The sequence below is a fragment of the Neodothiora populina genome (genome assembly GCF_041146345.1).
Source record: "Neodothiora populina strain CPC 39397 chromosome Unknown canker_contig_5, whole genome shotgun sequence".
NCBI lineage: Eukaryota > Fungi > Ascomycota > Dothideomycetes > Dothideales > Dothioraceae > Neodothiora > Neodothiora populina.
In genome coordinates this window covers 1957870-1982777 of record NW_027191405.1, presented here as the reverse complement: position 1 = coordinate 1982777, position 24908 = coordinate 1957870, and the positions used below count along the sequence as shown (strand labels likewise).

The following is a 24908-nucleotide window of genomic DNA, read 5'->3' as shown; positions in this document are numbered from 1 at the left end:
TGGCAATACGCGTGGCGATCTCCTTGCGAGTGTAAAAGATGCTCAGAAGGTAGACAGCGCCAGGATAGTAAGGAGCCTCTGTTAGCCCGAGAAAGAAACGAACAAGGACGAGACCTGTATAATTATGGACAACGGCGGTCAACGCGGACACTACCGCCCAAAGAGCCATGCAGCTACCCTGTGGTGAAGAACGTCAGCCTCGAACAAAGAGCCTGGACATTCTCGTCCACACCATAGAACGTACCATATAATGACTGGGCCTTGTGCGAGTCAAGAACATATTCGATGGAATTTGGCCCAACAGATAACCAACAAACAGGATACTGACGCACGTCTGTACTCTGCATTTGAACATTAGCAGTGGCATGTACAAACAGTAGATAGATGCTAGCTTACGGGTGCTGTTCAAGTTCAAGTCCTCTTCAAGGTCATAGAGACGTGCCAGGGCGATGGCGTTACGGTCCAGATAATTCAACCAACACATGCTCCATAACATGGGCTATCAGATTATTAGCAGCACTTCACTACTGCTAGCGACGTAGATATCTTACCATAATCCACCGATCCAATTTCTTGACGAGAGCGATCTCCCGGGGATCAGTCTTTTCATGAGCGCCAGAATAATCTTTGCGCTCGATCGGCTTCTCCAAATCATCGACACACTCCACCATCAATGCCGATGACTTCTCAATTGCCTTTGAAATGTCGGCCATGATGGAAGTATAGATATAGTGAAGACGAGAGAAGTATGGTATTCAAATAACGATTGGCTTGGCCGTATCTCTGTCCGCGAAAGGGATCTCGAGAGGAAACAGCCTTAGAATCTTAATATATGTTGATCCAGGCAGAGGGGACGATGCGAACTTATACTGCAACCAGTAGATCCTCCACTGCCAAGAGGAAGAGTGCATGATCTGGAACATGCTTTTCACCCCCATACCCCATACCCCGTACCCCGTACCCCATGTCCGCATTGTTCAACGAGAGCATAAATCGCGCACGACCGACAGCACGTGGCGTCCATATGCTATCGTTGCCAAGGTCGAATTCGATCCAATACCGAGAAGAGTAGCATTGGCATGCTCGAATTCATAGTGTAAGGTAAGGTTCAGAGACATCGTGTAGTTGTAAGCAGCAGGCATGAAGTCTCTATCAGTATGTCTTGGCCGATAGTCCCAATGGTCGATGAGAAGGTTTCCAGGCTCCGAAACAGTCCGATCCATTCTCTTGATTGCGAGATAGAGCATTCCGAATTTTGAATACAAGTCTAAAGTATTACTCGGCGTGGGAGAAATTGGAACGTTGACGTAGCGGAAGTGTAAAGAAACACTCCGCCATGCCAAGATTTCCCGCTTTGCCAAGTCGAGATGCACCAACCCATATCAACCAATTAGAACCTACCTGAGGTATGGAATTGGATATTGCATCTCCTTTGGCTTTGCAACAGTCTTTGAAGGGCAGGCTGTCGGCATCTGCTCTATCGTTATCACCGGTCTTCTTGGGTGCCCAGGCTCGGCCCTCGTGCTCGAATTTCTATGTACTATTACCCCGCTGCAATGAAGGTCTCACGACCGCGTCGCAGCGCCTACTAGTACTGTATATCGAAATAATCTTGAGAATTGATGGACGAGCGGGAGTCTCAAGCGTAGACGCGTGATGACTACAGCTATTGTTTTGAGACATGCCAGCGTCTCTAAGACAGGAAATGAAATCAGGATAGCTTACATGTTACTATGAGCCCTTCGTGAATACGGATTCTCCATGACAGCTGTGAATCACCGTGCATCATCCAGGTCGCTCATCGGGCACCAAAGCGTCTTATGAGGCTGGTGCGTTGAATAACTAGCAAGGCAGGGAGGCTAATCATGTATAGTATGATCGTTATTGGCCAGGATTGCTATGCACTCTCATCCCCCGTACCCGTTCTGTTCTCGTGGACGTTGCCCACACGGTAAGTGCGACCAGAAGTCTATTTCGTGTAGGTCGTTCCGCAACTCTATTCGATGATAATGGGTAGCTGGATCGGTCGCGACATTTTGCCCAGCAGCTACGGCAGATTTGCGTCTCTGTCAAGGTTTTCGACGAGGGAGTGTTCGCTATCAAGGTCTTTCAATCGGGAAAGAGCACTGGTCAGACGTTCAAAGTGGATATTCTAGGAGGCAAATTCTCGCCAGGTCAAGTCCAAGGAGCAGATTGCACGTGCCAAGCCTTTCAATTATTGATGACTCTAGGACTTCAGATAGAGTCAAAGAACAGGCCGAGCGGCTCCACGTCCATGGAGAAGTCCTCCGGGATCTGGATGGAGAAGTCATTCCACTCATAGGAACCATAGTCATGCCCGCCATCCATTTGAAATGACATGGCATTGGATTCATTCGGGCGGCTCTCCTGGTCGCTGATCACCTCTGCCTCCAGCAAGTCCAGGGCTCTTGAGACTGGAGTAGCGTATTGCACGTCTGAATCTTGGTTTGCGAAGCTGAGGGCAAAGATCTCGTTCACGAGGTTTTTCCCCGATCCCCACGTCTTGCGAGATACTTCAAATCGATACTTGTCAATGGCTTCGGCGAATGCCGTGAGTATCTCATGGTAATGCGCTGCCTGTGGGCTGAGATCTGACAGCTTGCTTAGAATTTCTCGTGCTTTGGTGAACACGACCTCCTTTTCCCAGGACGGATTGCTATCGGCGAAAATGGAGAATCCGAGCACTAATCCTGCAGCGAACAGCCAGGCTCTATGCGACTGAGTTAGCTCTCTTCCCTTTACAGATGAGATTATGCTTACTTGAGTATGCACATGTTTTTGAGAAAGAGACCAGATTCGGAAGCATCATGACAAATTCGTGCCATGAACGTAGCCGCATCAACACACGCCTGGGCCAACTTGGCTTTTCGAGACTCCTCTTCTCCGCCTCGTCCAGGATCGCTGTTATGTGGTCCACGTGCAGCAATGAGCGATATCGAATGTGAAATGAAGAAAGGGCGAGTGACGAGCATAACAGCAAAATAATAGACACAGGCATTGTGTAATCCACCAATCACGAGTTCCTGCGACACGGGATCTACGGCGACATCAGGGCTTCTGAATTCCCGTAGCTCCTTTGGCAGGCTTGCACTCCATACCCCTAGTTGACGTAGGAACAACTCAGCGTAATCAACGTCAACGCTGCCATTCTTGCCCAGGTCCTGAACCATTGTTTCTAAGAGTACACATGCATCAAAAGTCGCATCGAATGCGTCATTCGATTGGTTATTTGTGTGGTTTAGAAGTGTGTCGTGCTTTATCTGAAAGGACTGACATGGTCTACCGAGTATGGCAGTCACGAGTAGGTCCAGTATACGGAGACTCTTCCATATGCGCAGCCTTTGTTTATCCTTAGCAGAATTCTGAGTGTTGCAAGTGAATCATACTCATACCTTTTATCCAATGTCTGGCGGTCGAAATGACGTTGCCTACCCGTCATATGCAACCCCAATGCAGAAGCAGCTTTAGATGCCACGCCAATATACATGAACGCTGTATTCCTGCGACAAGCGCCTAGCATATAGAAAGCCATGAGTAGGAATATCCTAATCATGTTCAAACTTGGGTCTTGCAGCATTCCCTCAAAAGCGAATTGTTGACCCTTGGTAAAACATTGAGTTGCGTATCGCAGATCAGATCGACTTGAACCCCTACATTGTCCACCGATAGCGACAGCTAGATACAAAGCTGCAGCTTCATCACGATTATTATTCTCATCGGAGGCAGCTCTACGCTGTACTTCTGCCAGCTCCTCTCGTGTAAAAAGGTAGAGCAAACCGCTTGTCTGTATTTGATGAGCAAAAACTTGACTTTGGGGAATTGAGGTCACTCACGGCGGCGAAATAAGCGTCGATGAGCTCATTCCTTGAAGGAACATCCTCGTCAGTCAGCTCGAACTCAGTATTCACAGGATTGGCTTCGAGCATTATATCTTGCCGCGCATTTTCAGTGAAAGGAGAGGGGCCCATGTGTTGCTTCAAAATTTGACGTAAGAAGTGGAGAAAAGAGAGAGATGCTGTTCCTCCCACATAAACTGACAAACTTGCGATCAGTACGAAGAACACCACGAGTGTTACGTAGAACACACCTCTCTCGCCTTTGGAGCTTAGCAACATCCTAGGCCCCGTACCTTGCGGCGCTGAGCTTGACAACCCGTCATTTTCGAAACCAAGGTCGGAGATGACTGTATCATCATTCTCATATTGACCAGTGGACGTGCTCGGCGTTGGAGATGCTGCCGGAAGTAGTGCTGCAGCAGATGACCCGCGCGGCATACTCCCAACGTCAGGGAGTGTCGCCCGACGACGACTTGCAGCTGCGGAGTAATTGCACGTCTGCGCGCAATTGCGACGCACGCACATTGCGCACGGGAGCTGCGAGTCGCATCTTTTCTTTGATGCTTTACAGGAATTGCAAGCTTTGTACGCGCGTTGCCGATCCTCTGGACGAATCTTCGGGCGAGGCATATCTGAGGTGGTGGACTATGCAATATCGTTTCTTATGAAAGAGTTTCTTCGAGTCTTATGACCTTCCTCATCTTCTGCCAATCGTAACGCCTTAAGAGAGAAGGCGAGATAACAGGTATGCAGATGGAAAAGTGGTATACGGGCGGCGGTAGCAGGAGTTAGACCTATATGTACGGTATAGGCCGAGCCTGCCCAGATAGGGTACCTAGCTAGGTAGGTATCTGCATATTTCTCTTATCGCTCCGCGAAAGTCAATTTACTATAGCACATGGTGGCTTTGGCTCTTCGTTTCCCAGTCAGGTGCGACGGAACGTTTGCACCACATCGCGAGCAAGTTGTATTGCTGGTTGGAATCAAAAGATACCGATAAAGGCGGTTCGCACGCGAAGCTCCAGGCCCTGATTCCCCGCTTTGCATACATACCTGCTAAGCTGTCCTAAGCTAACCTACCTTGATTTACCACATGTTACGATAGCTAAAAAGAGAACGATTGTGCATTGACTTGTCCTGCATACATGATGGATGTACAACAACATGACTTGGCCTCTGACTAGATTAGACCTTTGCATTCTTATCTCGAGAAACAGTCGGCTCTGCTCTGTTGCTATCTAGCTACGATAAGGTACAGTAGCTTCTCTCAGCTGTGGACAAGGCTTCTCATCAGCATGTGGGGGTGCACTACCCGCAATGATGTGCTCAGGTGGGTGAGTTAGCCGACGCTATCTTCTTCCATAACCGTAAGGTAACTTAGGTTTTCATCGGGAAAGTACGATATCGGGGCCATCGACATGACAGGGCAGAATTAAGTAAATTGCACACGACAGTAGGACGTCTTCGCCAAGTTCTGTGATCAGCCATTTACGGCCTGTGAAGACCAATTTGTGATAGGTTTTCACAACATAGCGGCAAGCGACTTTGAGATTGGTGAAGGTCATAATTCAACTGCATGTTGTACGCGGCAAATGAGCATGTGTTCGACTACCTGAGCCTGAACACAAGATTCAGGATATGTATGCTTATACAGTTAAAATTTTCACAGCTGGCTACTTGTCCTCGACCTCACGAGGTGCGAAGTCAAAAAATGCATTTGACTCGACTGCATTTTCATCGGCAAGCTTTGTTGCTGTCTCAACCCCTGCTGCAGGAACTCGATACTCGAATCGATTGCCAGGCTCGGGCATTTTGCCGTTGATAGGATATGGGAATGGAAGGTATTCGGGCAACAAGCCAAGCTGTACCAGAACAGTTGCCTGGTCCCACCAAATATGCTCGTGGTACAAATGATCGCCCCGAATGTTCACAACGCCTGTGAATGGCACTTTGACGTGTTTGCCAGTTGGCGGCACGCCCGGTAATCTACGCATCGCAAATAGTCAATGTCGCTGTATTTGCTTTGGCTGTACATGTGAGGAGGTAAATCAACTTACAGCCAATCAATAATCTTGTCGTGAGTGAATGAGAATATGAACTCGTCGATCACTCTGTCAATTCCAACTGTCCTGCTCACAAGCTCAAGTGCCGTGTCATCGGGGTTGTTGAAAATGAAATGGTCACGGTAGAAGCCGGTGAGCTTCAATCTGCCGATGCCACCGGTGATCGTAGGCACATGGTTGACGTATGGCTCCTGAACCATAGTGGCCATTGTCTTTGCGACATCGCGCTCTTCGAACTCATAAAGGGTATGTTCTTCCCATATAGCCTCGAGATCGAAGTAAGGTCCGCCAAGAATTGGTTTGATGAAAGCCAATGTTCGAGTATGAGAGACAGCTGCTGCCGGTGAATTGAAGGCTGCGTGGGAAGGTAGTACAAAGAATGCTTCGGCTGTAGGGTACGTGTAGACCTTATTGGCAACGCCATTTGGTGCTGTCTTGGATCTACCTGCAAGGTGCTGAAGGATTGGCTTTGACTGGACAAATAAGTGGCCTTCACCATATGACACTACCACAATAACTTCGGGGGCCTTGTCAATGATATCTGACGCTATTGCTGCACTGCCGCTTGTCAAATATGCTTGAAAAGATACATTAGCATTTTTCTGACCATGTCATCCAAGCAACGAACATATTAATCCAAACCCAGTGTCGCTGCTGCATTCTGCGAGCTGCTCAAGCCCACGTATCGCAGTGACCAGGTCTGACTGGAACTCGCTGTCCTCAGAGATTCGTAACTCAGCCACTGCATATCCCTCCTCGGCCCATTTCTGGCGTGGAAGAGGGTCAAGCGTGTGATTAATCGAGCCTTTGGACAGGGAGGCTTGATCTGTGATTATGATCAAGCCAGGACCACGGCCGAGTCTCGAGAGGGGCTTCTGCAAAGTAATATTGGAGACAGGCTCCAAGGCTGTTGTTGTAGACATGGCAAGTGGCAAAAAAACCAAGGATGGCCTCTCAAGCGTGCAAGCAAGCCTGGACTCTATGAATAATGCGAAGGTAACTGGCGTTGAGAAGTGAATCCGCGATCAGTCGGTATTAGTATGTTCACTCCTGTGTTGGGCAGATCGAATTATTGACTGGTAAGATACAGATGCACCGTATCTCGGCCTATCTCTCTCGTAGACTTGTCGGACTTAGATGATAGGAGTAGACGTGTTCCGACTTATATTGATCGAGTGCGTTACAAATTCATAGAGTAGAGCCTGTCAGATAACACAACACAATCGACAGAGCGCAAAGTGATAAGGTACAGTACAATATGGCATGGAGGCACTAAGGTAGGGTAAGCGACGCAAGTGCACGGCCCGCCGTCCTGTCACCACAAAGTGCAGATCGACCCCGCGCCCACCTTCACACCTTCACACCTTCACACCTTCACTATGGGTATCTTACTGTATCTTCCAAATCCCATGACAAGATTTCTATCTTGACACTGTTGCGAAGCAACTGTCCAATGCCAATCGGTTATCTACTGATTGGCTTATCTCGATGCCGACATGACATACAGTCGGCACGATGCTGGATCTCATTCTATCGCTCATGCGGATCGCAAAGTGATACTTTCCGCAATGTTAAGTCGGGCAAAGTTTAACAGTCAGATCAATTTCCGCGGCAAGACAGTCGGGTAAGACGTGTCGGGTAAAGCACTGGGTATTTGAACAGATAACGGACCATGGGTGCGGGGTGATTAGGCAATAATGATACGTCTTGTCTTCGAAACACTTCAAACCCGAACTCTGGTAGGTATAGAAGTATACAAGAACGACTTGGTCAACTGACTGCACCTTCACCATAGTAGCAGAATTTGAACGGCAGCGAGTTCCACAAAGAACTTTGAACATGGCAGACAAACTTGACGATGTGAGGCCGATGTTCGAGCTCCGCGGGCGCAATTATATAATTACTGGCGGAGCTCAGGGCATTGGCTTTGCAGCAACGCGTGCAATCTGCGAGATGGGTGGCAATGTTGCTGTATTGGATATCCAGTCTCAGCCTGTAGATGAGTTCAACTCACTCCACTCAAGATACGGAAGCAAAGCTATCTACATCCAAACGGATGTGACCAAAGAGGACAGCCTCAATGCTGGATTCTCCCAAGCCCTCGATGCTCTTGGGACAATCGACGGCTGCGTACCTGCAGCGGGAATCGCTATCGACAAGCCATTTATCGAACAAACCTGGGAGGAGTTCACTCGGATCCAGGAGATCAACGTAAGGCTTACCTCCACCCATGTAGCACACCTGATCGAGCTCCTGCGTTACACAGTCCATACAGCTAACATAAATGCGTTGCGCCACATTTTAGGTTCGAGGCACATTCTTCATTGTTCAGCTTGTTGCCAAACAAATCATAAAGCAAGGCAGCGGTGGTAGTATAGTCATGATCGCATCTCAATCCTCTCATATCGGATTGCCAGGCTACCGGATGGCCGCATACAACGCATCCAAAGGTGGGATACTGATGCTCGCAAAAGCGTTAGCGGTCGAACTGGCGAAGCACCAAATTCGAGTCAACACCATTTCTCCTGGATACGTAGACTCAGAGATGACTCGTAGTGTGCGCGCGATGAAGAGCAAGCGTGAGGGAGACCAAATGTGGCTTTCACCTCCTCTTAGACGACTCAGCACGCAAAATGATCTGACCGCCGCTATCATCTACTTCCTCAGCGACGGTGCCAGCTTCACAACTGCTGCTGACATTCAAGTCACGGGAGGTCTCCATGCCGGTACAATCGACGGCGTGATCAGTTACGAGGATTAGATTTATAGAGGGTCAGTTAATGCTAGTTTCCACAATCATTCAACCCCACCAAGCCCTGTCCATTGTCGACGGAGTCGCAGGTTTTGCAATTCACGACCGCCACGGGTCGGATCCGGCTGCTGTTTGAAGTCGAATGAGGCCTGTGCACAATTTATTCACAGCTATTGCACGAACATTTCGATACATTTGTTGGCTCTACTGTTGTGGCCTCTGGAATGCGCATGCGATGATGTTGTGCACACAACCTCACGGTCGGGTATTTATAGACATTCACACGGAAACGAGAGGCGGTATCGTCATTGTGCAGGAATTTGATATAATTCAGATAAGACGCTAATAGTAGCCATGATGCAAGGAGTGGTCGGAAGTAGTGAGATTACTCTACCATCTCACTTTCTTTGCAGGAGTCTTTTGAGCTAACTCGTCGAGGAGGCCAGCATAATCCCTCGGAGTATACGGCGAAGTCAACTCTTTGTACACCGAACTCTTTCGGTGGTTGTTCAAGCCAAGATCCTTCAGCAACATGTCTACGTAAGGAATGCCCTCGAAGACAAAGTCTGGCAGACTGGCGCCGTAACCGCATGGGTATCGCCACTTGCCCCATTGCGTATGCAACATTATCTCGTTGATCACGGCTTCGTTTGTCTGTGCCATACGGTCGAGATCTCCATCGAGATATTTGGATATCCAAATTCCTTGCACAGTGGACGCAATTGATGTGCTGACAGAGGAGATCATACCAGCGAATGCCAGGTTGCGCTTCTCAAGCAGAGCTGGAGGGACCATGAAACGGTAGTACCGAAGTGGATCAGCAGGGCCAGGTTGGAAGCGTAGCTGTGGTTGATCCCGCAGGATCGGGAACATAGCCAACACTTTCTCATCAAATTCGGCACTCAATTGGGTCTTTTCTTTGCTTGATAATTGCAATCCAAGACCACTTTTCTCAAGCCCGTGGAATTTGATCGTGGATTCCTTCTTCCAGCCCGTGGAGCATATCAGAGCATCGGCTGTCAGGCGTTCTCCTGAATCAAGCACCACTTGGCCAGGCTCGAGGTGATCGATCTCTTCGATATGAACTCGTATTCTGCCTTGTTTGACCATGTCAAACAGACTTGTATCGTAGTTCAGAATACTAAGACCACTTCCGATCCAGAAGACAGGATGCCATGGCTTTAGTTTGCTGAGTTCAGGATGAGAATCGTAATCGTTGGCGGTCAATACATCATTGCAAAGGACTTTCCAGAAGCACTTCACGATGAACCGACCAATGGCAGTATTATGCAGAAATTGACGGGTTCTGGGATAGCCATCTTCAGAGCCCCAAGGACAAGGACTAAACCATGACATGAAACGGACGTTGAGTATGATGTCCATACGCTTCTTCAAAGGAGTAACATGGCGAGGCGCAATCCAGACCGGTCCATGGCCGTTGGGTCGTATCACCAAGTCAACAGTTGCACCGCTTTCCACCATGGCATAGGCCACGTCGTAAGCAGACTTGGCGCCACCGACAACTACTACGTTCTTGACGCCTTTCAACTCAGGTGCCTTCCTGCAGAAGTCTTTTGCATGGAAGAAGGGGTTGCCGAAATCGTCCGCCCCTCGATAGGATGGTATGTTAGGGGTTGATGTGAGGCCTGTGGCCAGGATCAGCTTAGCAGTCTCTACTACGCGCTCTCCGGAGAGTGTTTTGACAGTCAGCTTCCATCCACTAGATGAACTTGGTTCAACTTCTGTCACAGTGGTGTTGAACTTCGTGCGCTCCAAAATCCCAAACTCTCGGGCAAAGTCGGTCAAATAACGGGAAAGCACTGCACCCGGAATGTGACCACCCGGCTTGATACCATAGACTTCTGAGTCCATGGGATAGTCTGGGAATTCATAGCTTCCCAGCATATTGTTGGATTTCAAGCCAGGGTATAACCTGTTCTGCGACCAGGTGCCACCCACACTCTGCTCGCTCTCGAGTACAGTGATGTTTTCCTTGGGATGGGTCTGGATATATGCCCGAGCAGCACCAAGTCCGAACCATCCTGTTGTGTCGGTCTCAGCAAAGGCCATATGTATCACGTCGTTAGATGTCGTGACCTACCTGACCCTACTACCACGAGATCATAGAATTCCAACATGACTGCCAACTGATATGCTGAGTCGAGGGAGTGATTGTGAAGATGAACGAGGCAACTCTGGAAACTGTTGTTGTAAAGACCACGCTGAAAAGCAAGCGATATGTGTCATTCCAATGCGCTTATTCGCAGCTCAGTGCCACCCATCAAGATATATAGAGATACCTTAGGATCTGTCCCATCCGAGTATTGACTTTCACCTTCATCCATGCGACTGATAAGGAGCTTGGCAGGGTGTAGGAAGCGGGGGTACGAATGCCGCAGGTCTTCATCCGCGGTAAATGGGATGCGGGGGCTCGCACCTTCCTTGATAAGGCACAACTGCAACGCGGGCCGATGCACCTTGGTGCCGACGCAGCAAGTCCGCTATCCTACTTACTTGCTAGTGAGGTTCACTTTCCGCATACACACATTCGCGGTAAATATACTGAGCTCAACACACAAGTCACAAGACGGTTAGCATGCGCCAAATAAAGGGCGGCAGCCCAGGTTTATGCCATGTCTCGCCAGATTTTGATCTATCAGACTTGTTTGAGTCGAAGACATATTTGCTATCTCATACTTTGGTCTATTACTGCTCTCCCATTTCCCTCGTTATACACCGATCAATATGAGTGCCCATCCAGGATGGCGACGCCTCAACATTGGCGTGATTGGTGGCGGCATCGGCGGCTTGTCCGTAGCTATCGCCTTGCGTCGTGCTGGGCACAAAGTCACGATCTATGAGAGAAACGATTTCGCTGGCGAGGTTGGTGCATCTGTATCGTGTGCGGCAAATGGTACTCGCTGGCTACACGAGTGGGACGTCGATGTGGCCAAAGGTGATCCTGTCGTCTTGCAAAGCCTCATCAACCGCGATTGGAAGACAGGTGAGCCTGTCAGCGTTTACAGCCTTGACGATTACAAGGAGCGATGGGGTTACGTCTACAACATGTTCCATCGTCAGTATATGCATGCCATGCTCAAAGATTGCGCTCTTCAAGGGGAGGGTTCCGGAACGCCTGTTGAACTTCTTGTCAACCATCCTGTAAGTTCTTTCCCAGGGTTGTCCACTGTAACAAGATATTGACGTGCTGATATGTGATCTATGAATCCACCAGTGTAAGGATATTGATTATGAGAGTGGTACTATCTTCTTTGCGAATGGCCATTCAGCCCAGCATGACGCTATCATTGGCGCAGATGGCATTGGCTCGGCTGTCAGAAAGATCATCGGTCTTACTCCAGAAAAGCGCCCCGCAGATTCTAGTTGCCTGCATTGTAATGTCATGACCGAGGATGCCGTTAGATTGGGCCTCGTCGACTACTCTCAGAACAGCGCTTTGGAGTACTGGGGAGGGCAAGAAGGCAAATGGGACAAGATTGTGCTTTCTCCTTGCAACGGAGGGAAACTACTCTCTTACTATTGCTTTTTTCCAAGAAGTGCGGGCGACTACATCAATCAGACCTGGGGTTCCGAGGACAGACCTGTGGAAGAGCTCCTTGCTCCATACCCTAAACTAGATCCTCAGGTCAAAGCCCATTTAGCCATCGGGAAGGAGATTCAGCCATGGCGTCTGTGGGTGCAGTAAGTCGTGTCTTGTTACTCTCCAACCCCTTTCCCCACTGGGCTTGAATTAACGCGGGCTGATTCCTCTCGCAAAAGTGAGCCATATGCATATATCTCGCGCAACCAAGTTTGTCTCATTGGAGACGCCGCGCATCCTGTAAGTTCTGACAGATTCTAGTTCCTGTTTATATGTCGCTCACAATTCACAGATGATGCCACATCAAAGCCAAGGCGCCTGCATGGCGATAGAAGATGCAGCTGCATTGGGTATCCTCTTCAGTCCTGCCTACTTCGACGGAGACGTCCAAGCGACTCTTCAGATCTACGAGCAAGTTCGGCTGCCGCGAGCCACACGGGTTCAGGCTGCCGCCGCCAAAGCTGCTTACAATATCAACGAACGCATCGGTAACTATTCTCCTCTCTATTGTCCCTCAGGTGTGTACGCATGATATGATAGAAGTAACCGTGGTAAGGTTTTTCGAGCAACACGAACATGCCAAATTACAAAGTCGAAGACGGAGCAAAGACATTGACGATAGAAGAAATGAATGCGTAAGTCGAACGATCCACCACAGAGAATTGTCTCGGAAGGGGTCTGATCACCTTGCAGATATGACATGTACAAGGATATCGAAGAGAAAATCTCATCCCGCCGGCATTTATCTTTCCCTGAACAGGAAAAGTGGACAAAAGGGCTACCAATTGGGCTGAAACTCTCGAATGGTTACACTGTACAGGCATAGTTTATACCATTCGGCAATACCTGAGTATATACGCTATACGCATTCAGTGGATCACAATCGACGAGGTTTCATCTCTGCTATATTCTTTCTATGCGTCTTATTTCTGCTTGATGAAGGGGGACATGGAGTATATGTATACTGATACTTCTAGATCGGACACAGCAAAACAGATTCAAAAGAGATACTACGCTTTTGGCCATGAAGGATCTGATTTACTAGTACTCTTTAGTAAGATTGTCAAATTTAGACCACAAAACCGGTTGTGGACAAATCAGTACCCAATATTTACATCGCAGGAAGAAGATCTAGGTCGTATCCATTCAATCAGTCGTCCAAGAATGCACAACGAGTACAAGTGCATCTATGCGACGGGAGGGACGACAGGAATGGTGATGTTGGCAATCTTCCAGGTCTTGCCATTGTCAGGGGTGGTCACAGGGGTGTTTGTGGCATGGTTGGACTGGTACAGAGTGCTGCCGAAGTCCTCGTCGGCCTCGGACAGGATGATGGTGGTGTCGACCCAGTACTGGGGATCAACCGGAGGAGTGCATCCGTTTTGGCACTCAACAGCAGTGTTGAACAGGGTCATGGTCTGCGAGGTCTTGTTGAACGTAGCCATGAGCTCTTGGGTTCTCGCATTGGTGACGGTCCTTTCGTGCGTTAGTGAAGATCGTTCCAGGCGCGCGGATTGTGCGCAATACTCACTGCAGCCAGAGTCCAGTCTTCTGGTTAACCAGAGTGTAGTTGAACGTAATACCGTCCGCTGGGTTCTTGTCCAGAGCTCTTAGGTCACCGACCCACTGGTTTGTTTGTTGCGTTCCGGGGATGGTACCGTAGACTTCAGCAGTGATGCACCTATCATCGGTGGATTAGTCCTAAGGCCAAGTCTAAGCTTCTCTCGAGTGCAATTAAACCCTACCAGAGCGAGTCGGCTTCCGCGCCGGGGCATTCACTCTGTCCGTGAGTGTAAGACCCGACGATTCCTTGGACTAGGTCACTGTTGGCGTCGGGGCTGTCAATGCCAATCCAGTTGTACAAGCCTCCTGGCTGTGTTTTGGGCCTTAAGGATGTCAGTATCGGGGTGGGAACAACAGCAAAGTTCAGCTTGAATTACATGTTGCCGGGGTAGATCGTTGAGACGGCGCTGATGATACCGACACCATCTCTCGTCGGTCCCATACCGACAAGAGGCCCCCATGTGAGTTCTAGGTCACGTTTGCTGCTGGTATTACCTCTTGGCTTGGCGGATGCCAAAGGGATGGAGAGGAGCGATACAATCGCTGCGACATTGGTATACAACATGGCTAGAAAAGAGACTTTGGCCTTAACGAAAGAATGAAAGTGGGTCCTAAAAATTGCTGCTATAGGCGCGCTGGTGCTGTAAGAGCTGAAGAAGAGAATGTAATGGAGGTCAAAGAATGGCCGGCTAGACTTTGACTTGCACCATGAAATCGAGATGCCGAAAGCTTCTTTTAAGTAGACACTCGAACAAAACACACTTAGCCTTTCACTTAGTAGAACCTTGAAGTATCCGCATATCTCTGAAACAAGGGGGCAGTACACTCGCCCGAAGGCCCCCACTAAAGGTGAGGCATCTCATGTTGGTGCATACGAGGTCCAACGCCTGCCTACCTTCGTTCCTGTAGAAACTTTCCACCGATCTAGACGCATCCGACTGTGTCACTGCGAAAGAATAGCTTGCGACAGGTATATGAAATACAGTAGAATGGCGACATTGATGTACGAAAGCGTGACTAAGAATATATCGAGCCAGCTATAAGTGAAACAGTCAACTGGCCATAGCGCGTGTGGGGACGAATCTCGGCAGGAGACTGTATTAATACCCCCCGTTTGCGACATTACAAGTACCGGATATTCAAGCATTTTGCCTTCCATTCTTTTTGGGGAAGAGACCGAGCCTTGAGAGTGAATTGCAATATATTGCCGTCGTTTTGGGCGACGCTTCGTTGCGGTCAATTGTAGATCGTTCGTAAAAGCATTGATATAAGCACAAGGTGGGTATATGACAGGAAATGAATTCGGCTTAGGTTTGAAGACACAAGGTCTGTGATGGCATCGAGCTTAATCCCATCAGCTTCTTATAGTCTCGAGATCCCTCTGAAGGTGCTGTCGCAGTCAGCTTCGTAATCACGATTTGTAGATCGCGAGAGCAGATTGTCCAAGGCTCATGGCCCAGCTTATTAGCATGTCGAGGCCGGCCTATCATAGTTGTGGTCGGTCGCATATACCAGCCCCGGAGTGCTCCGGACTTATGCACACTATTTATTCGATGCTGGGGCAATTCGAGGACAGGTTCAAGAGACCGACTCGCAGATTATATGCACAGATGACTGACGTGAGTCCTGATCTTGTGTACATCATGGTAGATGGATGTCTTGCCTTGAGTAAACTTCCGGCACAAGATGATGTTTCACAGCAAGGTCATCCACATGGCACGATTCAAGGTGATTACTCCGTTGCAGGTTTCTCCGGACCGGCGCCAAGATCCAATATCCGATCCCCCGGCTGTGTTCGCTTATGGTATCTTACCTGTGCCTTACTGAACTTACCTTACCTTACCATACCTTACCACGCGCTGTGAATAGACCGAGACTCAGTCGCTGCCAGAGAGTATACGCAGCTGGTGCTAATGTTGTGCATGCACGAATAGAGAAGAATCCTGCCGTGTGTCCTGCTTATCCCCCAGTATGTCAATCGTTGGCTAAACATAATCACAACTTTTACCGGCCGAAGATTTCGTGGGATTCCATCAGTATACAAACAAGAGACACTTGTTTATGGTTTACAGTGGATAGCTGGGTACAGGCATATATATTGAAATCACAAATGTAATTGACTAAACTCAGGACTAAAAGACAATAGCACTATTGACACGATACTAAGTACTCGAAGAAGACCATGCACATACGCCGCCCTGCTCCCATTAACGTTCCTTCGGTACCCACCCAGCTCATTGTAATGACAAATGCCATCAGTGATTCCTCTATATTCATCTTGTTGCAGGTCCCATGTGATTTCCCGGAACACCGTTGTTCAATCCTTCAACCCATCCCATTTATGTTCTCCCGACTCCGTTGTATCCCACAGACTGAATCCCCTGTCACTAGGGCTCCCCGGCTGGACTTCATCTACAGACCGAATGTCGATCGTATGTGTTGTAGCCCTTACTTGCGGAAGAGCACGGTATTGTCGTTGAATAGTTTTATTCCTTCAGCGCGGAAGTCATCGGTCTCAGTGTAGCAGGTCTCGTTAGCACTGAAGACGAAGTTCTTGGGGTCGGCATTGTCATAGGTGGGCCAGAGAGGCAGGGCAGCATCAACACCCTTCCAGGAGTTGGGGTTGAGATCGGCGACGAAAGAGGCCCAAGTCTTGCTCATGTGGTTGCTCAGCTGCGCGAAAGCTGGGCTCATGTCAAGGAACGGGCTGGGAGAATAGCCGAGGCCGTCAACGTTGTTGAAGACGAAAGAAACTTCTTGGAAATGTGCGGCTTGGAAGGGCCAGCCGAGTCCACGAGGAACAGTATCAAAGCGGAAGCAGTAAGCGTCAAGTCCAGCGGCGGCCCAGGTTTGGCAAGTAAGGCGACGCGCGGCGATGAAGTGGTGGTCTCCATAGTAAGAAGCAGAGTGTCTCCAGTGCTCACCGAAAGGCATACCGAGGACATCATCGGAACCGAACGACAAGTCGTTGGGCATGTTGTACTCATCGGTGGTGTAAACCGCCATTAATTTCTCGACCAAAGCAGCAGGAAGGCCAGGCTGGAGGAAGGAGGTCGTGCTCATCATCTCTTTGAGCTGGTCCTCGGTGTCAATTCCCATAGGCGAGAATAGAGTGCCTTCGTCAGAGTTGGTGCCGTCGATGATGGGAACGTGAACAAAGTCGCCACTGGCAAGCTGCTGGGAGGTGTAGTTGGCCACGAATACACCATCGATGGCTGGAAGGAAAGCTTGCTGGTATGCAGGCTTTGTCTTCAGCAATTGATCAATTTTCTCAACATCAAGGGCCTTGATGCAAGCAAGAGAGTCTTTGCCGCTGCAGCCAAGGTCTTCAACCATGTCATCATATATGGGTTGAAAATCGCTGGTCTGGTTAAGAGAAGTGTAGAAGATAGGGTTTCCGGATTCCATAACAGCGGCGCGGAACAGCTTGTCGTTACGACCACCGTATGCGACAAGGTGAAAGCCAACAGATAGTGCACCAGCGGACTCGCCCCAAATGGTAACTTTCTCAGGGTCGGCACCGAAAGCACCAATATTCTCCTGGATCCAGTGAAGAGCGAGACGTTGATCCTTGAGACCAGCGTTGAGACTGCCGGTCTCAGCAACCTCCTCGGAATTGAGGTAACCAAAAGCGCTCAAGCGATAGGCGATACTAGCGGCCATGATAGGCTTACCAATAGCAACAGAGTTTTCGACGATGAAGGTGAGGTTGTAGCGATCGTCGGTAGCTCCGCCCATGTAGAAGCCACCACCGTGAATCCAAAGGGCCAAGGGAAGCTGGGTGTCTTCATATCCGGAAGGACGTACGATGTTGATGAAAAGACAGTCTTCAGACTGCTCAAAACCGTCAGAGTCAGAGCCATAGCCGTAGCATTTGGGCTGATATTCAGTCGCCGCGCGCAATTCTTCCCAAGTGGTGTCCAAGGGCTCCGGTTTGCTGAAGCGAAGATCTCCGACAGGAGCCTGTGAGTAGGGAATTCCCAGAAAAAAGTCCTGGTTGTAATTGTCGTTGTGGATTCCGTAGTAAGAACCATTCTTGACTGTCACGACTGGTGAGCCGGTGGGAACTGATCTATCATGAACCTTTGCTGGGGCTGCAGATGTCGTGCCAACTATGGCAGCCAAAGTCAAGGCAGTAGAAGCGAAGGAAGGCATATCGCTAATGGATGCTGGATTGAACGACTGTGCAGGCTGAGAAGCTGAGGGATGCGATGGTTGATAATGATGTTGAGCCTGGTCTTTTTACACCTCACATCGGGTCGCTTAGTATCAAGTCGGTAGAAGTCTTCTTCCCGCTGCTCACACCAAGCTGCGATGCCCGATCATCTCATCGATGAGCCCAGGTGTTGATTTCAGCATCGTGATCCACACTGGGCCTGGTAGTGGTGCGGCAGCTGCGGACGGCCTCACAATCACATGTCCCTGAGTCGACCCCGTAATGTCCTTCTATCACAGGTGCAGAATAGCTGTTGACAAACCTCCATGCGGGATCTGCGGGCATGTATTATGTTGCATGGCTCTTGGCATGGACACAATGTGCGGACTTAGCAACCATGTGAGAAGGTTCCAGTGTAGCGGCAGCTGCGGGGTTCTGGAGAAGTATGTCTACAGAGAGAGCAGACAATGGCATCTTCGAGGTTCCTTGCAGATGTTCGGAGAGCGGAGCGGATCGTCAGATAGGGTAGGCACGATGATAGCAAGGTAGTACTAGATGGGTGCTAAAGTCAAAGAACTTTCCGTACAGGCCGGCAGCAACTGTGATCGTCCGATTTGGTAGATTGATTGTCGATGGTAGATCTCTGATGATTGTCCAGGTACACTTGAATGCTTCCCGCATCCATTCTTCAAGCTATTATCTTTGGCCTCGGGATGATCCAGATGAGGTTAGATGATTCTTAAATATGGCCACTTTCGACAGTAGGTGCAATCACAATACTCACTTCTGTCAAGAAGCACTCACTCCTCTTGCGGCCATACAAACCGTACTGCAATGCTTCGAGGGATGGAGTGGCAAGACGTCATTCTTAAGATCGCGATGCAGTCATTCTTACCGCCCAATCGAGACAGTCGAGAATTGAACGTAGGGCTGTACTATAGCACCATCTCGGAAGCGCCTAGAGACGAGGTGAAGGATAAGGTAATTGGAGCTCAACAACCACTTACGTGGTGGCTTGCAGGATCACAATTGGCCGCAAGACTTTCAAGTGATCCATCTGAGAAGGATCATGGCCGCTGTTCAATTCAGAGGAGCGATGGGGTTATGGGAGGTGTGGCTCAGTCAAACCTGTCAAGGCAGGCTCAACCGTTCAAAAATGTAACAATACCACCATTCATATCACATATACATGTCTTTTCCTCTTGCATTTGGGGTAACGCGCATTGCCCGATTGAGGTATCCATCAAGCGTGGCCGCAAGACGAAGGATTAAGGATTACAATAAAGATTCCTTGGTCGCTACGCCCGTAAGCGAGTGCACGGGCATGACTAGCGCTGCGCGAAGCCCTCCAATTTTTTTCAATGGTCGGAGAACCTTGGTTCGAAGTTATAGGGGCCGAACCAGATTTGCGCTTGTCAGATTAATATGCAATAACTTATAGTGTGGTGCATACTGTTTCGATCCTTATCACCCGGGAAGAATTTCACACTCCCACTGCTGACCGCTCAAAGAGGTGCGGCTATCGCGGACAACACGTGCAGGTGTCAAGATTTATACTTTCACGTGGTGAATGCTGATCAGTCGATGACCAGATTGATGCGACCATCCAGTTGGAATTGGCTGGGGACGCCCGGTCATGGTTGTGGTATACTTGGCGTGCATGGAACGATCTTCGACGGAAGGTGAGTGTGTCCGTCTTACTACTAGTCGCTAGATACGCATGTGCATATGATCCGAGCAGATGAGACTTTCCGACACATGAAGACTTGAAGAGTGCCGAGTGCTGTGTTATGAGACTCAGCAATTCACGGCAGGACTGCTTAGGGCGTATAATGCAATGCTAGGGCATTACACTGCGCGTCTGCAGCTTGCCTGGTTCGAAACTCTACGCCCAGGAAGCGGGACTAATAGTACAGGTTATCTTGCAGGTACGACGACGATATTGGGCTCTACAGGGAGTCCACAGTCTGATGTTCCGGTTCCGCACCGGGACTAATGCACAGAATCCTTCAGTGTGTATCTGAGCGGACGTAAGGACCGCAATGCCGCTTATTTTAGAATTTGGTAATTCTTCGAACAGGATATAGTCGTTGTGAGTATACAAAAGTTTCCGCAGACGGACCGTGCCGCTGTTAGCATTAGAGTGTATCGGCACTCTCGTGGAATGGAAAGAAGACCTCTCCGGCTGCGTGCCATGCCCGCGACGGATCCGATAAGGATAGATGTTATGGGAGTTCAAGCTTCATTGACAGCGGACGACACGGCTGAACGCGTGATTGTGAAAGGTTCGTTTCGGGCAAAGTGTGGGACAAGTACACGAAGCATCGTCAACATCGAATCACAATACCTTTAGTGTTCATCTACTTATTGCTGACAACATGCAACAGCCTTAGTCGCATGATGTCGTCGAATGATCTATCGGATCGTTATTGAGTGAGCAAGGTAATTTTTAGCCTGGCTGAGGCTGGAGGGGTGGAGGGAAGGAGAAAGATCATCCGTTTGCTGCTTTTGGCGCAGGTGTCAAATTTTATCTGGAAGTCATGTCCTCCAGCTACTGTAGAGCATGCGATCAACGCGGTAGACGTGGGCGCACGCCTTGAATTACTCGAACTCTGGCAAAGATAAGCTTTGTCGACCATCCAACGTGTCAGTCTGAAGATGTGACAGCCATATCACAGTACGAGTAAGGTACCTTACCTTAGGTACAAGAGGTATGATGTCTGACGAAGGCGGGATATATCGATGTTTAAGGATGAGCGCAAGCTTTTACTAGGCACGCAGAACCCTTAAATTCAATTGTCGTGTGCGGCCTTGCTTTCTGACTCGTAGCAAAGCCCTTCTTTACGGTGAGCACTGCAGTATTCGTTGCATAAGATCTACTACAAGTAAGGTATGATACTGAATTGGCGTTTGGAATATTGTTAACACCAAGTCTAGTAAGTGTGGACTTGGTTGCGATTGATACTGGGGGCAATAGTTGACTCAAAACCATAAGTTCTGTCGTGTCGTCGTTTTCCACGAGAAGGAGCGGGAAGTGCAGTAACGCTTACAACACATGGTAGCTTCCATGTGATATCCTCGGATCAAGACGAAATTTACTGTGCCGATGACAACGCCTTACGTATCAGTCATTTTGACATGTTATAGATATTATCGAGCAGCGGAGACGTACGGTGTATCTAAAGACTATGGAATATGCGGCTTGTAGCCCAACCCATGTCTTACAACGAGCATGAGTTTTTGAGTAGCAGGAGGACAGGGTTGCGGTCGATTCGTCGTCTCGCATGTTTCGCATGACTGCCATCTTTTCATCACTTTATAGTTACCAGGCAGGATATTGGCCTATGCACATCGTATTGCCGGGCGAACTTCTCCGGTAAGGCAAGCTCTGATTCGAGTACTAGGCCATCATGGCTTAGAACAATTCAAATCCCATGTGAGGAGATCTCGGCAACATAGGGCGGACGTTTCGGCACTGTGCAGGGGTTCTAGAACTGATCTCTGACGTACCAGACCACGGTACCTTGCTATAGCCACGATTCAATCTCACATTGTTTCGTTGGCTCGACATGCCTTGGTGTTATGGTGGCTTGGATCCAGAGGCGTCCCTCGTGAGGTGATCTAACATGGTACTAACTAAGTTTGTTCTATGGATAGACAACAAAAAGTTTAGACAAGAGCATGGCGTAAGGCGCGAACCTTGAAGATCGACTCGATTGTAGAAAGCACTCAGTACGTGAAGCTGATGGCCCAGCTGCACAACGTCGAGAAGGCCGATCGACCGCAGCCCGCGTTTAGCGACCGGCGAACACTAAAGGTTGAGCAACGTTCGCCGACACGGCCTTGGGTCTTGTTCATACGGAGATATGACGTGCCACCCAGGTCCTGTATAATCGTCTATAGGTGATACTGGGATGGAAGAAATAAGTTGTCATATCTCAAATATCAGGTATTCGCCTGCTCGGTTGACAGAAGATGTACAAAGCGGGCCGGATCGCACCCCGAACTTAACACCAGGCCTCTTCGTCTGTGTCACGTAGCAACTCTGGTTATTGGCCAAGTGAAACATTAGCAATTCATGCACAAGACGGCTACTTGAAGCTGCATGGTTTGGCACAAGCAGCCGCAGATGATGGCGACAATGTGTCACATTGCAGAGCCGCAAACCCTAAATCGTTCATCGGCTTGTGAGAATTTGCATCCGTAGCGGCACGCAATTGGGTCTGGGAGGAGATCGCCCAGGTGAAACAGGCTAAAGCTGCGATTGCAATGTGGAGACGGAGACTTAGGTACCTAACCTTGCCTTGCGTGTTATGCGAGTCTTTGTTATACAAATAGTGGCGAGACTTGTGAACTTCGAGATCTAAATCGCTTTCACATCCCTACAGACAGGCATCTTGCATGAGGCACTTGCAACTGTCAAGATTAGTCGTTCTCATGGCCATGACAAGGGAGAGTTTCTCCGAGCCCTGTTTGAGGTACGACTCGAAGGCACGGATCCGGCAAGTCCGAAGTCTGGACGGGCGTCGACACACACAAGAGGCAAAACTACGGTAGGTAGGTACGTGTCCTACGTGCGTACAATGTCCAGCAGAGCTCCGGAGCAGATGGGTACGGTACAATAAGGAAAGTTAAGGTACCTTGTCTTGTTCTACCCGTTGCTCTACCCGTTGCTCGAGTTCCGACATAACCGAGTGCATTCCGATTGGGTGCGGCTCACAGCAGCATCGCAACGGACTGCTGCGTACAAGTATATGCGATATGTCGTGGTGATCTTGTACAGATTGACAACGATGTGCAAATCAGCTTGTGGTCCTTTCACCCAAGTTCAATTATACATGAGTTCGTTACTCGTATAAGCTCGCTAGGTACGGAACTAAGTCAGTTTAGCTCTGGAAGCACGTGCCTATGGGATAAGCTCGGACGCCACGCCGTTTCCCCAGGGCAGTCAGTCGTTGAGATGGATACGGTCAAGTTTCCTTCATGTGGTAAAGCCAAAACTATAGCTGTAGCGAAGCACTCCGAGACCTGGGCGAATATAGAACAGCAATTGCCCCGAGCAGTAAGGAGAGCCTGCCTACAGTCCTCTTGGTTGTCGATACTGCAGCATGGAAACTTGAGGTGACAGCAACTTCTCTTCTCCATTGGCTTTGAGTGTTGATTCGGTCCTATGACTCGGAGATCGTACTTTCGAGGTGTTACGATATCGCGGGATATCGACTCGACATGCCCGCAGCAAAATCTGCCAAACTAAGATTTGTCACCTACACAGATTGTCCCGCGAAACAGTCAAAACGAGACCTCAAGGCGGTTCGTAGCCATGTAATGCACGATTATTTCAATCGTCAGAAACCCGAGGACGAATGTGACACCCCTGGCCCAAACAATGCCAAGGGTCGTGTGATCAAAGACTCAGCACCAAATCAGAACGCAGGATCCTCCGAGCAGGTTGGACTATCTGGTGCTGCACGTTCGAAAACAGACTTAGTGTGCGAGGGTCGAGGTCGACGAACGCATTCGTCGGAACCAGCATTCAGCATTGGTTGTTTCCAAGCTGAGTTACCCAAACATGCTGAGAATGGGCATTCCAAGAACGCAAGCGGCGGCGCTCCCTACTCGCGCTCGCGCTCACACACACCACGATCTCTTGACTTTTTGCAACCTCTGAAATCCTGGGTGTCCCCAGATCTTAATGCATCAATTACAACGAACGAGTTCCAAGTGGACGTTTACTCTGCGAAACAAGCGCAGTCCTTGTTCAAACGCAGTTTGGTATTTCCAGGAGAACCGATTACCGATTGCAGTGACGAACAGTCTCAACAACTGACGCATGGAACACTCCCGAACTTTCAGCCTTGTCCAGGACCACTCGGGCAACTCGTTCCATGCAGGTACGATCCGTTCGATCAGCTGCCAGCGAACGGTCGCTATGTGGAAGAATTGATCGCATGGCATTTCGAATGGCCCTCGAACAACTATACGCACTGGGAGAAATTTGCACCTACTCTGCAAGTATCTACCGAGGTTTTCAAGCGTGGTTTCTGGAATATGACCAGCGACAATGAAGGACTTTTCCACATCTTCTTGTGCCTCGCCGAGGCCAAGAAGGCTGCAAGCACAGGTCAGGTGAACCACGTCAATTATCTATACCATCGGGGACGAGCCATTCGGGAGATGATGCGAGGGATCCAAAACCCAGATGAAACGCCACAAGGCCCTCTCGCAACGCTCATCTCAAGTATGGCAGGCTTGGCTTTGAGTGACGATGGCAACGACGCAGCGCTCATTCATACGAGGGCGGCTGTAGGGATAGTCATGAACAGACCCAAAGGTCTGGATTCCTTGTCGGTCGCTGAATGGCGATCGGTAGTGTGGAACGATCTAAGGGTAGCCTCAGCAGCTTTCCAGACGCCTATGCTCCCATGGACGCCACTCAAGACTTTTGCGCAGCTTCCAGACGGTATGGAAGATGAGACACTTAGGCTGGCCAAGATTTCTATGACCACTCTGCCAGGCCTCGACTTTGGAGGGTCAGTAGAAGTGGTGAGGTCAATCTTCCAGGGGTTGCACCAGACTTGCCTGCTCTATGATATCCTGAAGTCACCAACACCGTCAATCATGGCCGCCTTTTCGAATCTGCTGTATACTCTCGAGTACAGGCTCTGCACCCTTGTAGCCGAGACGTGTCCTCTGACCCACGATGGTTCACAGCTTATGGCGGGAGCGTTCACAGTCGAGACAGCCATGCTCCTGGCTTTGCAAATGTTTGCTTGGTCATGTATACCCTCGCAATTCCAGGTCAAAATTCATATGCCTCCGAACGTTAGTGTTGTCGATGCCAAGATCCTAAGAGTCCTTCTGCAAGGTCTGGAGGAGCAGACCGATGGAGATGTTGTATCATTTTGGCAAAACAAGA

The 24908-nt window shown here is 49.3% G+C and overlaps 7 protein-coding genes across 9 annotated transcripts; 2 read left to right on the top strand and 5 right to left on the bottom strand.

Moving 5' to 3' along the window:
* Positions 1-2235: 2235 nt before the first annotated feature.
* Positions 2236-4487, bottom strand: AAFC00_005652 (uncharacterized protein; the record flags this gene model as incomplete). Of its 2 annotated transcripts, XM_069345464.1 has the most annotated exons (5): positions 2236-2731; positions 2782-3360; positions 3414-3805; positions 3855-4054; positions 4109-4487. In XM_069345464.1, the coding sequence occupies 5 exons, from the start codon at positions 4485-4487 to the stop codon at positions 2236-2238; spliced, it is 2046 nt and encodes a 681-aa protein (XP_069203298.1). The 2 variants fall into 2 exon arrangements, with proteins under 2 accessions (XP_069203298.1, XP_069203299.1); XM_069345465.1 differs by lacking the exon at positions 4109-4487 and having other exon boundaries at positions 3855-3947.
* A 1043-nt stretch (positions 4488-5530) lies between these two features.
* On the bottom strand, positions 5531-6843 carry AAFC00_005651 (uncharacterized protein; the record flags this gene model as incomplete). The annotated part of the gene is made up of 3 exons (XM_069345463.1): positions 5531-5843; positions 5915-6497; positions 6549-6843. The coding sequence occupies 3 exons, from the start codon at positions 6841-6843 to the stop codon at positions 5531-5533; spliced, it is 1191 nt and encodes a 396-aa protein (XP_069203297.1).
* Positions 6844-7759: 916 nt separating this feature from the next.
* On the top strand, positions 7760-8681 carry AAFC00_005650 (uncharacterized protein; the record flags this gene model as incomplete). The annotated part of the gene is made up of 2 exons (XM_069345462.1): positions 7760-8131; positions 8226-8681. 2 exons carry the CDS (start codon positions 7760-7762, stop codon positions 8679-8681), a joined length of 828 nt encoding a protein of 275 aa, XP_069203296.1.
* Positions 8682-9062: 381 nt separating this feature from the next.
* On the bottom strand, positions 9063-10810 carry AAFC00_005649 (uncharacterized protein; the record flags this gene model as incomplete). Its single annotated transcript, XM_069345461.1, has 2 exons — positions 9063-10714; positions 10774-10810. 2 exons carry the CDS (start codon positions 10808-10810, stop codon positions 9063-9065), a joined length of 1689 nt encoding a protein of 562 aa, XP_069203295.1.
* Positions 10811-11417: 607 nt separating this feature from the next.
* AAFC00_005648 (uncharacterized protein) lies at positions 11418-13099 on the top strand (the record flags this gene model as incomplete). 2 transcript variants are annotated; one of them, XM_069345460.1, is made up of 6 exons in its annotated part: positions 11418-11834; positions 11908-12374; positions 12453-12513; positions 12566-12761; positions 12830-12908; positions 12967-13099. In XM_069345460.1, 6 exons carry the CDS (start codon positions 11418-11420, stop codon positions 13097-13099), a joined length of 1353 nt encoding a protein of 450 aa, XP_069203293.1. The 2 variants fall into 2 exon arrangements, with proteins under 2 accessions (XP_069203293.1, XP_069203294.1); XM_069348256.1 differs by lacking the exons at positions 12830-12908; positions 12967-13099 and having other exon boundaries at positions 12566-12805.
* Positions 13100-13460: 361 nt separating this feature from the next.
* On the bottom strand, positions 13461-14401 carry AAFC00_005647 (uncharacterized protein; the record flags this gene model as incomplete). Its single annotated transcript, XM_069345459.1, has 4 exons — positions 13461-13749; positions 13805-13954; positions 14019-14159; positions 14214-14401. The coding sequence occupies 4 exons, from the start codon at positions 14399-14401 to the stop codon at positions 13461-13463; spliced, it is 768 nt and encodes a 255-aa protein (XP_069203292.1).
* A 1883-nt stretch (positions 14402-16284) lies between these two features.
* AAFC00_005646 (uncharacterized protein) lies at positions 16285-17991 on the bottom strand (the record flags this gene model as incomplete). Its single annotated transcript, XM_069345457.1, has 1 exon — positions 16285-17991. One exon carries the CDS (start codon positions 17989-17991, stop codon positions 16285-16287), a length of 1707 nt encoding a protein of 568 aa, XP_069203291.1.
* Positions 17992-24908: the final 6917 nt, after the last annotated feature.